The sequence below is a fragment of the Rattus rattus genome, chromosome 11 (genome assembly GCF_011064425.1).
Source record: "Rattus rattus isolate New Zealand chromosome 11, Rrattus_CSIRO_v1, whole genome shotgun sequence".
NCBI classification, from domain to species: domain Eukaryota; kingdom Metazoa; phylum Chordata; class Mammalia; order Rodentia; family Muridae; genus Rattus; species Rattus rattus.
Window position 1 is genome coordinate 1,950,501 of NC_046164.1, and position 15,133 is coordinate 1,965,633.

Below are 15,133 nucleotides of genomic sequence, written 5' to 3' on the forward strand. Positions count from 1 at the left end.
TTGTAACATGTTGGGGTCCTATGCTAGGTAAGATCATCAGTGGTTTGGTGGTGGTGGTGGTGGTGGTGGTGGTGGTGGTGGTGGTGGTGGTGGTGGTGGTGGTGGTGGTGGTGGTGGTGGTGGTGGTGGTGGAGTTTATTTGGTTTTTGTTTTCATACAGAGGTCTGAACACCACTTTTTAGCACTACAAAAGTTTGACAACAGAGAGGAAGATTCCAAGTCAGCTTGAAATTAAACTCTCTGGGTCCTACAACCAAAGTATGTGGTAGTGTCTTCAACAATTTGATCCTGGTATCTGTGATGGATAACTAGGAATGCTGGCAATAGGCTAAGATATTGCAGCTCTCTGAAGTCTCTCATAAGGAGGTAGCCCATGCCGAGCACTGAGATTTTTGCTTAACAACCTATGTCTTCGGGGAGCAGTATTAAGCTTCTTAAATAACATTATTTGAAGCTATTAGGTCTGCAGTTGGGTATGAAGATGTCTTTCTCCCAAAATACCAGCTACCTCAATGTTCCCTATAATTGGTGCAATCTCTACTTTCCAGAAGAGTTTACTGAGTCATCCCTTCTTCAGAAACTGGTCGTAAACGGCTATCCATGTACAAAATCATACCCTGGGACAGACATAGAGGGCAGCCGGTACTCTATCTGTATCCATACATTCTCATCTCCTCATGGAGCAAAGCCCGGCCACACTGGTGTGTATTTTTTAAGTGACCCAAAGATACCTTATTAATGTGGCTTGATACTGATGCCTGGTAACCAAGTGTCTAAATGGTACAGGTAGAGTTGTGTGATCTTAGATTTGTTTGGTTCCAATAGAATATTCTAAATTATTTTCCTCTCCCCACAAAGAACAGGCACCAAAGATTTTCTGTCATTCTTGCAGAGAAGCCAACTTAAATTTCTTACTTTTTAATTCGGTTATCTCTAGACAATTATCCTTAGATGAAAATACCTAGGAAATTCAGAAAGGAAAGAAAAGGGCCACAAAATCTTCATCATCTGATCTTCATTTTCATATTCCCTTTCAAGCCCTAGAGGTAATTTGGTGTTTCACTTTGGGGTATATGCGTGTTGGTGGGGTAGGGTGGGGTGGGGTGGAAGATTTCTTTTACTACAATAAACATGAGGGTCAAAATCCTGAGAGTGCTGGCATTGGGTCACTAGCTTTATCTGTAGATAAGCATTTGCACAAAATAGATAATGGCTTGTTTTCTACCTTTTACATATATTTCCCAACGCTCACCCAAATGATTGTCTTCAAAACCCATGTCGATTATCCCCATACTGTCTTCCCCGCAATCAGCTCTCTGAATAAATACAGGGGCTGGGTTACAATTTGAAATAATGAGAGCCTGCAGGCCCACTGTCCTCACATGCAATACAAGGGTGTGGGCTAATTGCAGGAGCACAGTTTTTTTTCCTGCATTTGCTTCACTTTGATTGGTGGATTGGCGCTTTAAATAAAGGTTTCTGATCTTTCCAGAATGAGAGATACAGAGAGAGCCCCAGGAACAGTCCAGAAAAAAATTAATCTTCTTTTCTTAGAACTGTTTTGATTGGCATCATCAGGCCTGGGAGCACAGTGAATGTCAGCATCTAAGGTAAAATGTGATTTTATCATTTCCATGTGTTTGCTGTAAACTCTCTTTTCCTATCTCCAGATAACCTTTACAAAGAAGATGCTAAATAACAGCTTATTTCAACCATTAGAGTATTCCAGAAAATACAGTACATTCAGCTAAGAAAATAAACTTACGTGTACAACTTTTGAGAACTATTTTGTGACTGTTAGTGACGGTGCCTAATTTACAGAAGTACAGAGGATAGGCACTCCTGCTGATCAGATCTGCCTTCATGTGAGAATGAACTTAGGAAATGCATCTCAAGAGTATTCACTTTTAGGAAGGAAAACCACTATCCAAGCAGATAAATGTACTCAACTTTAACTTGAAGTCTGTAAGATTTGACATGGTTCTGCATTATGACCCAATCATAAGTTATATTTCAAATTCTATCAGAGTTTAAACCAAGAAAACAATTCTGTGAATGGTGGTTGCAGGATACATTTTATGAAGTGAAGCATAGCATTTAAGAAATATTCCTGGAGGTTGTTCCTAAACATTCATTCAGATCGCAGCTTCATCAAAGTGAGTACTCAGACATGAGGCTGGCTGCTCGGCGCTCCATCCTGGGAGGCACTGGTGTAGCAGCATTTAGTGTCTGCATTTCTGAGGTTTTTAACCTGACTTTGGAAGAACAGACACTCACTCTTAGAAATGTACTTTGGCCATTATTAATGCAATTTTGCCTGAGGTAATTTTCCAACTCAACTGTGTTTTAGATTCCACTTTTCAAAATGAAGGGCCTGCTCCTGTTCCTGTCCCTAGTGAAAATGAGCCTCGCCGTGCCGGTAAGTCCACCCAGGGATCTCTCGGGCTCCTGCATCTGGCCAAAGCAAACCCAGGGACACTGTCTGACACATCAGGCGTGGACTCTCGATTTGTAGCTCCCAGTGAATCAAAGGTCACAGTGGCCACTGTCAGCCTTATCATCTAAAGGCGATATGTAAATATAATTTTTCAACTCCAAATCATATTTTAGAATATTTCAAAGGCAAACTTTATGTCTCATGTCACTATTTAACAGCTAAAAGACTACAGCATCCTAATTCTCACTATGTTTTATCATCAATTCCTTGCTAGCACTGTAAAATTGAAATGAAAAGGGAAAATATCTCTTAGGGGGAAAAGTATCTGTCTCTTTATTTTAGCAACATGATCACGTGGTTATAAAACTAAAACATGTAGTTCCAGTTAAAGCTAGTAATTAGCTTACTCATTTAGCTGTTCTACCACCCAACAGGAATTTTTAAATGAAAGAAAAATGGAGGTTGGCTCCTTAACTTGCCTTTGGATGATAACTGAGACTGTGATCCACTTCAGCTATCGATCACCAATCTAAACCATTGGCACTCTTTCAATATGGAGTGAGCCACACGTTAGTAATTTAGAGTCGCCCTGAGCAATGGGAAAATCACATTTCCTAAGAGACTACCGGTCAGATCCGGTGTTTCTGCTTTTAATTCCCCATATAGAATCCATCCTCTGTTTATTCACATCTGTGTAAATAATATTCCTCTTTAACTAGTAGTTTGGAGCAGGTGGAAAGCAGACTACCTTGCCCTATAGTGAGAGCTCTCCAAAATGTGGAATTTGGGCACTTACAAAGGTCAAGGAGGCTGTGCTCTCATACCCTGAAAATCTGAACATCCTCCTGTTACACACACTGGCATGCATGCATGCACACAAGCACACGGTCACTCTGCTAGTCTACAGAACTCATCTTTTTCTCTACCAGAGGTGTCTGCAGCACATTTTTAGTGCATTTCCTTCAACACATATCCATAATGAAGTGTTTAGAAAAATTTGCACCATAATTCAGAAAGTGGAGTTGTACTTGCATAAAAAATTAAGGGTTAAAAAAAAAAGTACAGGGTAGAATTCCTTAGCCTCTTACTCCTGAAGGATAATGGTCCCAGTGTTCCATACTTGAGGGATGGGTGGATAGACAGACAGGTACTTGTAGTATAAATGAAAGAAAACGTTACAATACTAACACTACATAAATAAGCATATCCATGAAATCAGAGAATTCTCACAATCCAATTTTCTGGTAGGTAGAGTAATTGATCCGGCACTTGGGAAGCTGGAAATATTGTGAATTAGAAGCCAGCCTTGGCTACATAACAAGTTCAAACCTAGCCTGAGCTAATTACCAAAACCTTATTTAAAATAAATGAGTACATTTTTTACTTTAAATTTAAAAATCTAATTTCCCTAATTCTATTCTTCCAGTCTCTACCCACCCTCAGACACTGGTATTTGTGCTGATTAACATATGAAAAATTAAAGACGTTTAGGCAGAGAAGTATTTTATATTTTTGAAAAGCTATTTGTAAATATGTTTATGCTTCACAATAGCATCTTACTTAGTACAAGAATATTTTTTATTTAAGGAAAAATAGCCATTGTATGATCTAAACAGTTTAAATATATGATTTTATTATTTTTATTTATGCATATATGTGTGCATATGGGTGTGTACACATAAGTGCAGGTCACTAAAGATGTCAGAGGCATCAACTCCCCTGGAGCTGACATTACAGATGGCTATGAGCCACTTAACATGGATGTTAGGAACCAAACCCAGGTCCTCTGAAAGAACAACAGTTGCTCTTAACAGTGTGCCATATGTCCAACCCATGATCTAAGAAATTAAACAGAAATCTAAAAGTTTAAACATAAAACAATCTTTAAAATAACAGCACACAGGACTTGCTAAAACCCTTTGAATTGGAGGCAAGATAGGTTCTGGATATGATTTTTTTCCTCAATGAATAACCTCATTTATTAATATCCCATAACCAAAAGCACACTCATTTATAAAAAGCCCAAGGAAATTCAGCTCCTACTTGTCTCCTTTATTTCTACATGTGATAATATTTATGACTATAAACATCTTGTGTTTTCCTCCCTTACTTAGCTTCTCATTGTGAATCCGTTGCCATTTAAAGCACCATACTGTTAAGATAAACATACACAGGAAAGCCAATGTGAGAGCAAAATCACTAAGTATAATAATTCCTCCAGATAACGTTAGTTCTTCTTTCTATCTGAAAAGTCAAGCCATCTGAGTAATAAACCTATATGACAGACAGCCTCTCCACTGGATATTTCATTCTGCAGCAATCTCCTACTACAAACATATTTAGAGAAGTTTCTCAACTAAGAACTCAAGATCATTCATATTTCTATTTAGGCATTTCCTCAACAACCTGGGGCTCAAGGCATGGCACCTCCTGGCATGGCTAGTTTGAGCCTTGAGGTATGTATCATCAGAGCCTCCGTGTGTGTGTGTGTGTGTGTGTGTGTGTGTGTGTGTGTGTGATTTCTATTTCTATACTAGCATGTTCCTAATTGTAGATAAGTATGATGTTTTGTTTCTCAGTCTTCCTATTCCAGAAATATTTGGCTATCATCTGAGGAATTCTAAATATGTTAATGACATTCACTACAACTTTATCTTATAATTCTACTTCATTTTCAAACACAGAGTTATTTTAAGTTTTAGGTCATTCATCTGTTAATCAAATCAAGTGTTACAATTAATAATATATATGCATTAATAAACAATTGTCTGTGTTGAAACCCATTATTCTGTGGTTGGAAACAGCCTATATTTAGTTATGTGGCTTTTATCTTAGATGATAAAGTTCTCATGACACAAACAAACTTTTGCTGATTAAAACAAAAGTCCTATTCATAGCATTAATATTATTTTATATTGCTCCTGTACAGGCTGCATTTGTTTTACTGAATATCCTATAAATAATGCATTTTTATTTAGAAAACCACAGTAAATAGGAAGATTTTTATAATGAAGAAGCTAATGGAAACACAGATAAATATCAGTTTCTCACAGGTCAGGCAAGATTTCATCTGAGCACAATCAGTACATATGTGGGCCAGACAAACTTCATTTTGGGGTTTTCTCTTTCAGCTTTTAGCTCAAATTCAATACAAGCAACATTCTTTTCCCATCTCAGAAGGAAGGCTGGAAGGCAGGAAGGCAGGAAGGCAGGAAGGCAGGAAGGCAGGAAGGCAGGAAGGCAGGAAGGCAGGAAGGCAGGAAGGCAGGAAGGCAGGAAGGCAGGAAGGCAGGAAGGCAGGAAGGCAGGAAGGCAGGAAGGCAGGAAGGCAGGAAGGCAGGAAGGCAGGAAGGCAGGAAGGCAGGAAGGCAGGAAGGCAGGAAGGCAAGAAGGAAGGAAGGCAGGAAGGCAGGAAGGCAGAAAGGAAGGAAGGAAGGAATTTATTTTCTATAGAAACAGTGGCATTCCTGGCAATCTACCTAAATACCACTTCTCATAGTGTTTAATACCTATCATATTGAGGTCCCCTTGGGATGGGGGGAAAAGAAGTGAGGGTTTATTCATATTGTCTGTTTTTCTGAATTCTTTTTCAGTCTGAATTTGTAAAATAAATAAATTAAAATAATTTAAGTGAGGGGGAAAAGAAGCGGCTGATAAAGCAACATTCTCACAACTGTCTGCCTATTGGATTTGAATGAGCTGTTTTCCTATGTCTCAATGTGATACCAGATTTTCCCATTTAATCGATGGCAAAAGCAAGCCTACAGTTTTCAGACCACATTAGTAGCAAAACTACATTTTACATTACTTTCTTTCAGCAATAATTTGTGTCTACTTTAGCTCTATTCAAGTTGACTTACCCCAAGATTTGTATTGTTATTAAATGTCAATAGAACTCAGTTGTGTCAAACATACATCTAACATATGTTAGAACATTAACCCACTTTTTTTTTTATAGACAATGAGACAGTTGGGAAGCTTGCAGGGGCTCAACGCACTTTCTCAGGTAACTATAGGAGATGAATGAGATCTTCATAAAAATGTTTTAAATATTTATTATAATATTCATAGTTTGGAGTTATGAAAGCAACAGTACTGTAATTTCTAGCATTTACTTATTAATGGGTAAATACAGAAACACTGAGAGAAGATCTGAGTGATTAAGAAAACCTTAAACAAAATAAAGTGTGATGGTGACAGTCAAGCATGAGCCCCTCTTATAACCCCAGTCCTGAGGAGACCAGGCAGGAAGAATGGTGTGTGTTCAGAGCCAGCCTGGGCTACATAGTGAGCCTCAAAAGACACATTTTGGTAATATTAAAATGTGGTGGCAGGCGAAAGTAGAAACAATGTATCCAGTACTCAGAAACTGAAGTACAAAGAATTCAAATTCCAGGCTAAGCTAGGGACATGTAGAATAACCCTATCTCAAAACACCAACAAAATAAGCCATCAAAATATATGCATTGAGTTTCCTTACAAAAACAAAATCCTTTATTACACTAATAATTTTGTTAAATGGCCCCAAACAGAAATTCCTAGAGTGCTAAATCACAAACAACTTCATAGTATATTGTGGCACCCCCAGAACATAATTTAATTGCGTTGGAAAAGAGAACTGGCTTACCCATTCTACATAAACCAGCATGACGTTTTCTTTTGGCTGCTGTCTTATGATCCTGAAACATATGTATGCTTTCTTTCTCTCTGCCAGTATTCTAGACTTGGCTTTGGAAAAGCACTTAATAGTTTATGGTTGCATGGACTCCTCCCACCGCATAATTCTTTCCCATGGATAGGACCAAGGGAACATGAAACCCAACAGGTAAGCTAATCACAATTCCATGTGTTCAAACTCAAGGTTCAAGATCTTTTCCTACTTTTGTTCTTAAAATACCAGCAAGTACAAATTAATAATTGGCCAAAATTTCCCCTAATACCAAACAAATCAACTCCTATAACTCCTCTTATATAGGGAATATTTTTATTTTGAATTTGCACATTCATTTCAAAAAGCCTCTGAAATAAGAGACAATAAAAATATCAGGAATCACAATGAACAACCTCAAAAATCAAAACAGACTAGACACTGGATTACTTTCATTTTAAAAAAAAAAGTTCCCTAAATAATTACCTAAAGAGTAATTTCCTGGGTTGGGGATTTAGCTCAGTGGTAGAAAAGAAAAAAAAGAGTAATTTCAAATGACAATAATCATCCAGACTGAAAACACCATGAGCCCAACAGGAACCAATAAATATATTAATCTGTCAACTATTATTAAGTAGTTTCCTACTAAGCATATTATCCAAACTGTGGTTTGGAGGTGAAAATAAGGACATGTTAGAATGGCTCAAAATCTCATGAAATTTCCACTCTGATAGGACATATTTCAAGGTGTGAGGTAGAAGTAATGGACGCTATAGGAGCTGACACATGGGCAATGGCTGAACATGAAAAACAGAGCCAAGCTGGGGTTGGGGATTTAGCTCAGTGGTAGAGCGCTTGCCTAGCAAGCGCAAGGCCCTGGGTTCGGTCCCCAGCTCGAAAAAAAAAAAAAAAAAAAAAAAAAAAAAAAAAGAAAAACAGAGCCAAGTTAATATGAGGCTTCTATACCAGTTCCAGGAGTATGCAATTAACCTACAGATAGTATGCAGCCAATCACAAGTAATTTATTTTAAAAACAACCCACAACAGTTTAACAGTTACTCTTAATTCTACATTGACTTGTATAACAGTATTATCTACAAGGCCAAACTGACCATATGAATTATGTTAGGAGTAGTTATTCCTTTCACTTGATTGCTTCCAAAGCATATTTATGATGAAACATTAAACATTTTAGCTATCTTTTTATTAAATCACAAAATATAGTGATTATCCATCATACAAGTGCTTATTAGTAGCAATATTAATCTGTGAGATATCAAGGTATGAAGATAAAAGAGAGATTGTTCTCTGTCAGTTGACTTAGGACCTTTTTTGACAATATCTTTTATTTTGGCTTGTAATTTATTTTCTTACCCACATTACATCCTAATCACCATGTCTCCTACGTCCTCTGTTCCCAGTAACGCCCTTAAAATCCCTCCCACCATTACCCCCTTCTCAGAAAAGGGGAACCCCCCTTGGACACCACCCCACCCTGGGACATATAGTCCCAGCAAGACTAAGTACCTCCTCTCTGATTGACAAATTCCTATAATCCAGCAAGAACGTGGTGAAATAAAGATACATACAGGTAATGGGGGTTACCCAAAGGGAATGAGTCACTCCACGAGAGAGTGCACCCCAAGAAACAATGGTCCCAACAAAGGTAGAAGGGTAAGTATGTTTAAAACTCTCCTAAGTACTTCCTCTGAAGTATGGCCTCTGCTCCTGTGTAAACTCTGCTTCAAGACTACTCCTTTCCAAACAGCAAGCCTCCAAGTACTTGGCTGTGAAAATTCTAGGCACCATGGTTCAATGAACCGTCTCTTTCTGACATTCTTTTCAAATTTCTCTACAGTATGAATATTCTTTGCCTGTGCATCCCCCACCTCTCCCATCACAGCCATCCTTGCAGCCTCACCAGCCAGGACTGAAACCCTTCCTCCAGCCCACTGCTGCAACCGGTGTCCAGGTCACACCCCAGAAGCCAGGGCCTCATCCTCCAATGCACCCTGGACAGCTGCCCTTGCAGGAAGGAGAGCTGATAGCACCAGATGAGCCACAGGTGGCGCCATCAGAGAACCCACCAACACCCGAGGTAATTCTTTGAAGCCCATGTGAGGTACATCTTTAAAGTCAGTTCAGGATCACCCACTAACTCAATGAAAGAAAAAACAACTGGCAGGACGTATTTAAATAATCACATCTCTTAGGCCTAACATGCTAAAAAATGAACACTTTATTAATATTCTTTTATGAGACATAAATATTCATTTCTAATCTTTTGTGATCAGAGATGGCAGATTCCAAAAGATCTGCATCTCTAAACTTGGCTTACTGAGACCATTCCTTGGGAATAGGACAGCTCAGAGCAGTCCAGGTTCGCTACCTGGGGTTTTCAGGGCTGGTAGTAGCATATACAGTGATTGTGTCCTCTGCAGATAAAATGCAGCTATGCAAAATTACCTTGCAATAGTGTAAGGAAAAGAGCAATGGACAGAAAAAGTAAGGTGCTGTGTAACTCTAAACACGGTGCGGCAGCATTCACTGTTTCCTCATAGCATCCTGCCTACAGCCTGTAAATAGAACGTATGAACCTTTTAAACCCAGGAAGACACCACTCCTTTAATCCCAGGACTCCAGAGGCAAAGACAGGAGATCTTTGAGTTCAAGGTTAGCCTTGTCCACAGATTGAGTTCCAGGATATCCAGGACTATACAGAGAAACCCTGACTAAATAAACCTAAACTTTGAGAGGCTACAAAATTCTCCAAGGATTACACTAATGGTAGAACCAAAATTGAAACCACTCAAGTATGTGCCAACTCCAAACCTCACTATCACTGACTCTACAATGTAGAGCAAACCCAGGACAGACATTCCCCATCTCCCTGTCAGTTCACTTGAGCCATGTCACTACAAGACAGCTGTCAAAGCATAGATTATCCTGAGACTTAGAGATAGGGCAGAGGGACATCTTAAACTGCTCTATTATAATCACAAACAACAGGTATACTCAGTGTGTCTGTTTTGAGTGACAGTTTTAATATTTCCTCATGGCACAGGTACCAATAATGGATTTTGCCGATCCACAATTCCCAACAGTAAGTACAGATTTCAATAAGGTTCTTTCTTGGAGAAAACGTATGCCTGTATTTCAAAGAGTTTGAATGAATTTTCTCCTTTTCTCATTTACCTATAGGTGTAGAGTATTTCTGAGTTTCTTTTTATAAATATTAAGTACTAAGTTTTCACACTAATCAATCAAAACAATGTGCTCCTGGAGCTCTTAAGCGTCCCTCAGCAGAGGTTTGCCAGTGTTGACTGCGTCTTCTGCTTCCCACCCCTTAAAGGTGTTCCAGATCGCCCATTCGCTGTCTCGGGGACCAATGGCACACAACAAAGCACCCGCTGTAAGTGCCTGCTTTCCACTTCCACATCTGTGCCTGAAACTTACTTAAAAGGTTCATCTTGGGGAGCTTCACCTTTTATAACTATTTTGTTCTGCTCAGTTTTACCCAGGAATGTTTTACATGTCTTATGGAGCAAACCAATTGGTAAGTCCATATTCTGTAAAAGCAGCAGTCAGAAATCATTATCATCTTGAGGGCTAAGAATTATATAATCCATATGTAACACAAGACACTCCAAATATATATTTCCTAAATACCTACAGTTGCTATTTAAATAGTAAAGTAGCACACTTTTCTATTTGCATAATTTTAGACACACACACATGATTGCAGTAAAGAAAAGGTTAATTTTAAATCAGTTAAATTGGCCCTATTTACTCGATAATCAGTCAGTACTGTACTCTGCCTCTGGACACAGCACTGTTGAGTCTTAAGGGAACACAAAGTGACTTTTGATGTTGTCTTGAGTAGATAAAAAAAAAAGGCACCGATGGCTGAGAGGTCATACAGTGACGCACTGTTTCTTTTGAACAGAATGCTCCTGCCAGAATCGGCTTCATGAGTTCAGAAGAAATGCCTGTGAGTACTACCTGCTGACCCTTCTTAAAACAGTGCCAGGGAAAACAGCTAAGACTCCTGTCTGCAGGAGGCAATGGCCATGAGGAACCTAAGGATTAGTAGACCTCAACTGCTCTACTTCAAAACTGACAGCTCAACTCCAAAGCAGTTTCAAAGGAGTTAAAACACTTCAGACTGATAGCTGTGATGATGCACAGATCCCCAGACCTCAGGATGTGGAGACAGGAGGATCAAGAAGAGGTCAAGGCCAGCTTTGACTTCATGAGAATCTGACTCAAAAATAATTGCTTTTTCATCACATTTTCTAATCACTTGTTCCTGAGTGGTGGCCATTTTTGAGCCCAGGATTTTTGTTCCACTCCTGGGATGGGAAGAGCAAGGTCACCTCTCCTCAAAGAGGGGTCAGCATGGTGAACAGCAAGTCCTTCAAAGTAAAAAAGATGTGTGGTTCATACAGACATCTCATACCTTTTAGGATTATTTAGCTTTCCCCACCCCAAAAAAGCTCAAAAGTCATCCAAAGTAATTCAGCCTTTTAAAATTAAAAGAACAAAAAGGGAAATTTTGAATTTCAATTTTAATTATTATAGAGCATTTTAGAACAATAAGAATATTTTAAGTCAATAACAGCCTACTGTTTTGTTCTTGTTTATGTATATTAAAATTTTCCAAGATCAATAAGTTCACATAACTTGACCTTTTCTCCCAGAAATGTCTACTAGTTACAACTGTTAATGTGTAAAATGTAAGCAAAACCTTATCGATCAACAACTCATTGCCAACGCCATGCCTCCTGAATTAATACATGTGTACACATGTTACCACTGAAAGGAGAGTGACATGTCACACATTAGTGCCTTCTGTGTGTCAGACACACACAGCATGCTGTGGGCCTTAGTGACCACTAAGGTGGAAAGTAGGTTCCCTGTGGATAATGTCCCATTCTGAGAGGGTGAGGGTAATGACCGTGGTGTTAGAACGAAAGAAGAAGAAAGTAGGATAACCCAATTCAGGAGCTCGCAGAGCCATTTCTAGGGATGGCATCAAAGCTGAGGCCTGGAAAAAGGCCAGGAAGAGTGGGAGAAGAGCACTTTATATGTATAGTATTAACACAGCTTGCTGAGATTAACTATTCAAGACAAATACTAACTACCCTCTTATTAGTTAATCTTAGTATATTTTTTGTCTCTTTCTCAAAAGATTTTGTAATTTTTATGAAAAGCACAATAAATGTAATGGAAGAATTAGAAGTGAGATTTAAAATAAGTCAAAACAATGAGAAAACCCACAGCTCTGCCCAAGCGTAAATAGTCCTAGATTATGGCTCCCACAGTCATGGCAGCAACTTTACGTTGTTTTAGAATTCTATGTGTACATGGTGGGGGGGGGTCCTCCAGAGAAATTTATCTTTTTCTTATACTTTGTTTTTAAAAAAAGAAAGAAGAGGGAGATTGGAGGAGAGTGAAGGGGAGGGGGAGAAGAGGGAGGAACTGGAAAGAGGAGAGAAAGGGGAGGGAGGGGAGGAGAGAGAAGACAGAAGGGAGAAGAAGAGAAAAGGAGGAAAGGAGAGGAAGAGAGGGAAGAGGGAGTAAGAAACAGGCAAGAGTAAGGGGAGAGGAGGAAATGAAGAGAAAAGGAGAGGGAAGGAAGGAAGGGAAGGGAAGGAAGGGAAGGGAAGGGAAGGAAGGAAGGGAAGGGAAGGGAAGGAAGGAAGGGAAGGGAAGGGAAGGGAAGGAAGGAAGGAAGGAAGGAAGGAAAGGAAAGGAAAGGAAAGGAAAGGAAAGGAAAGGAAAGGAAAGGAAAGGGTTTAGGGAGAAGGGGGAGGGAAATGGGGAAGAGGAGGAGCCAGAGAGGGAGAGAGAAAAAATAGGTGGAGGGGAAGAGTTAAAACTCATACATAGAGCTATATTTAAGGGATAGTAAAAAATGTCATGGCAAGATCCCCAGAACATTCCTCCTCAACCGGGGCATAATGGATCTCATATTTTGTTTCATGATGGTGGAGCCCTTTTCAACTGTTACTGCTATGGCAGAGTAGTAGTAGAGACCTGCCTTTCCTGGAAGAGGCCTTCCCCTACCCAGATAAGAGAAGAATCCTTGCCCCTAATTTCAAAGCTGGTTCTACAGAGCCAGCTAACTCACTGTGGTGTTAACATTCATAGCTTCTCAGAGAATGTAATCATGTACGATTGTATGGAGTGAATAGCACACAGTAATTGTGCCACATGTTTGTTTTCCAGGGAGAAAGAGGAAGTCCCATGGCCTACGGAACTCTGTTCCCAGGATATGGAGGCTTCAGGCAAACCCTTAGGGGACTGAATCAGAATTCACCCAAGGGAGGAGACTTTACTGTGGAAGTAGATTCTCCAGTGTCTGTAACTAAAGGCCCTGAGAAAGGAGAGGGTCCAGAAGGCTCTCCACTGCAAGAGGCCAGCCCAGACAAGGGCGAAAACCCGGCTCTCCTTTCACAGATGGCCCCCGGGGCCCATGCAGGACTTCTTGCTTTCCCCAATGACCACATCCCCAACATGGCAAGGGGTCCTGCGGGGCAAAGACTCCTCGGAGTCACCCCTGCAGCTGCAGACCCACTGATCACCCCTGAATTAGCAGAAGTTTATGAAACCTATGGTGCTGATGTTACCACACCCTTGGGGGATGGAGAAGCAACCATGGATATCACCATGTCCCCAGACACTCAGCAGCCACCGATGCCTGGAAACAAAGTGCACCAGCCCCAGGTGCACAATGCATGGCGTTTCCAAGAGCCCTGACAACCTTGACATAGCAGCTACTTCATGTATGCACAAGCTTTTCAGCTTTGTCCCCATAGCGTACCTTGTTGCTAAAACACTTGCTACCCTTCCACAGCGAAGGTATTAAGAGCACTAAGCATGTATTAATAAATACAAGTGGCTAGAAATAGTGTAGGTCCCTTCTTGCTTCCATTCTTATCGAAATAAAACGTATCAACTGTCTCTGTGACTTAGAAATACTATCGATGATGTCAGAGCAAGTCTGAGTGTCAGCACTTGGTGATCTAGCATGTAGCTGTCTTAGGCATCATAAAATTCCTCTTACTACATGACATTATTATGCCCAGGAAATGTGACACCGCTTCTTTCTCTACGCAAAAGCACTTAGTTTCAGAATTCCAAAGTATTTCATTTAAACCGTATTAAATGGTGATTGGTGGAGAATCCTGACTGCTATTACTGGGTTTCATATATTGGATTTAAAATTCTTATTTATAGAATATTTTATTTAATCTAGGAAAAGAAAAGGCAACTGGCCTGTTTTAAATAAAGAATTTTTCTCACTGAAAATGTCAGGAATTGTATGCTTATTATTTATATGTATTTAAATAGTAAAGAAAAGCATACTCATCCTTTGTTTGCTATTCATTAACTGATTTATTTTATCCAAAGTTCTCTGAAGATCTACATAAGTCCTAAGCACTGTGCAAGGTATCAGGTTTATGGTCCCATCCTTCGAAAATTAGAATGTACACACTGATAGGTAGAACAGTAATAACAAAACAGTCTAAGGCAAGTTCAGTTACTGTACATACATTATCCCACAATACTGCAAAAAAATAAAAATATACTCAGGTCTACTGCACATTACCAAGTTCCATGCAAAGACCAAGCCCTGGTTCCATGGAGAAGATGGAGAAGATGCTTCTGAGGGCCAGCCCGATGGCTCATCCAGCACAGACACTTATCACCAGGGCTGATGAGGAGCCTGATCCCCAGGGACTCACCTAAGCAAGAAGACTCCCGAAAGCAACCCTGACTGCCATGTGTTCCACAGCACATGTACACAAATGCACACAAAATAAGTGTTCGTTTTTAAATTAGAGAGAATAAGGCTTTTTATCCAACCTAAGTGACATTAGACAAACAACAAAGGACCGGACCTGTTTCCTTAGTAGCATAAAGGTTTGCACAATGAGGCCTCCAAGAGGAAAAAACACAAGAGTCATGTCTAAATCATAACATAGGAAAGTGGGATGTAGGAAACCATGAATGCTTACTACCAGGGACGAGCTGTGTACACA

General features: G+C 39.8%; 1 protein-coding gene across 2 annotated transcripts; it reads left to right on the plus strand.

The window, feature by feature from the left end:
• Window positions 1-1,504: 1,504 nt before the first annotated feature.
• Ambn (ameloblastin) lies at window positions 1,505-14,459 on the plus strand. 2 transcript variants are annotated; one of them, XM_032916732.1, is made up of 11 exons: window positions 1,505-1,610; window positions 2,351-2,419; window positions 4,828-4,893; window positions 6,396-6,443; window positions 7,152-7,262; window positions 8,989-9,183; window positions 10,150-10,188; window positions 10,438-10,497; window positions 10,597-10,641; window positions 11,032-11,076; window positions 13,317-14,459. In XM_032916732.1, exons 1-11 carry the CDS (start codon window positions 1,596-1,598, stop codon window positions 13,845-13,847), a joined length of 1,224 nt encoding a protein of 407 aa, XP_032772623.1. In that variant the 5' UTR covers window positions 1,505-1,595; the 3' UTR covers window positions 13,848-14,459. The 2 variants fall into 2 exon arrangements, with proteins under 2 accessions (XP_032772623.1, XP_032772622.1); XM_032916731.1 differs by having other exon boundaries at window positions 1,514-1,610; window positions 8,944-9,183.
• Window positions 14,460-15,133: the final 674 nt, after the last annotated feature.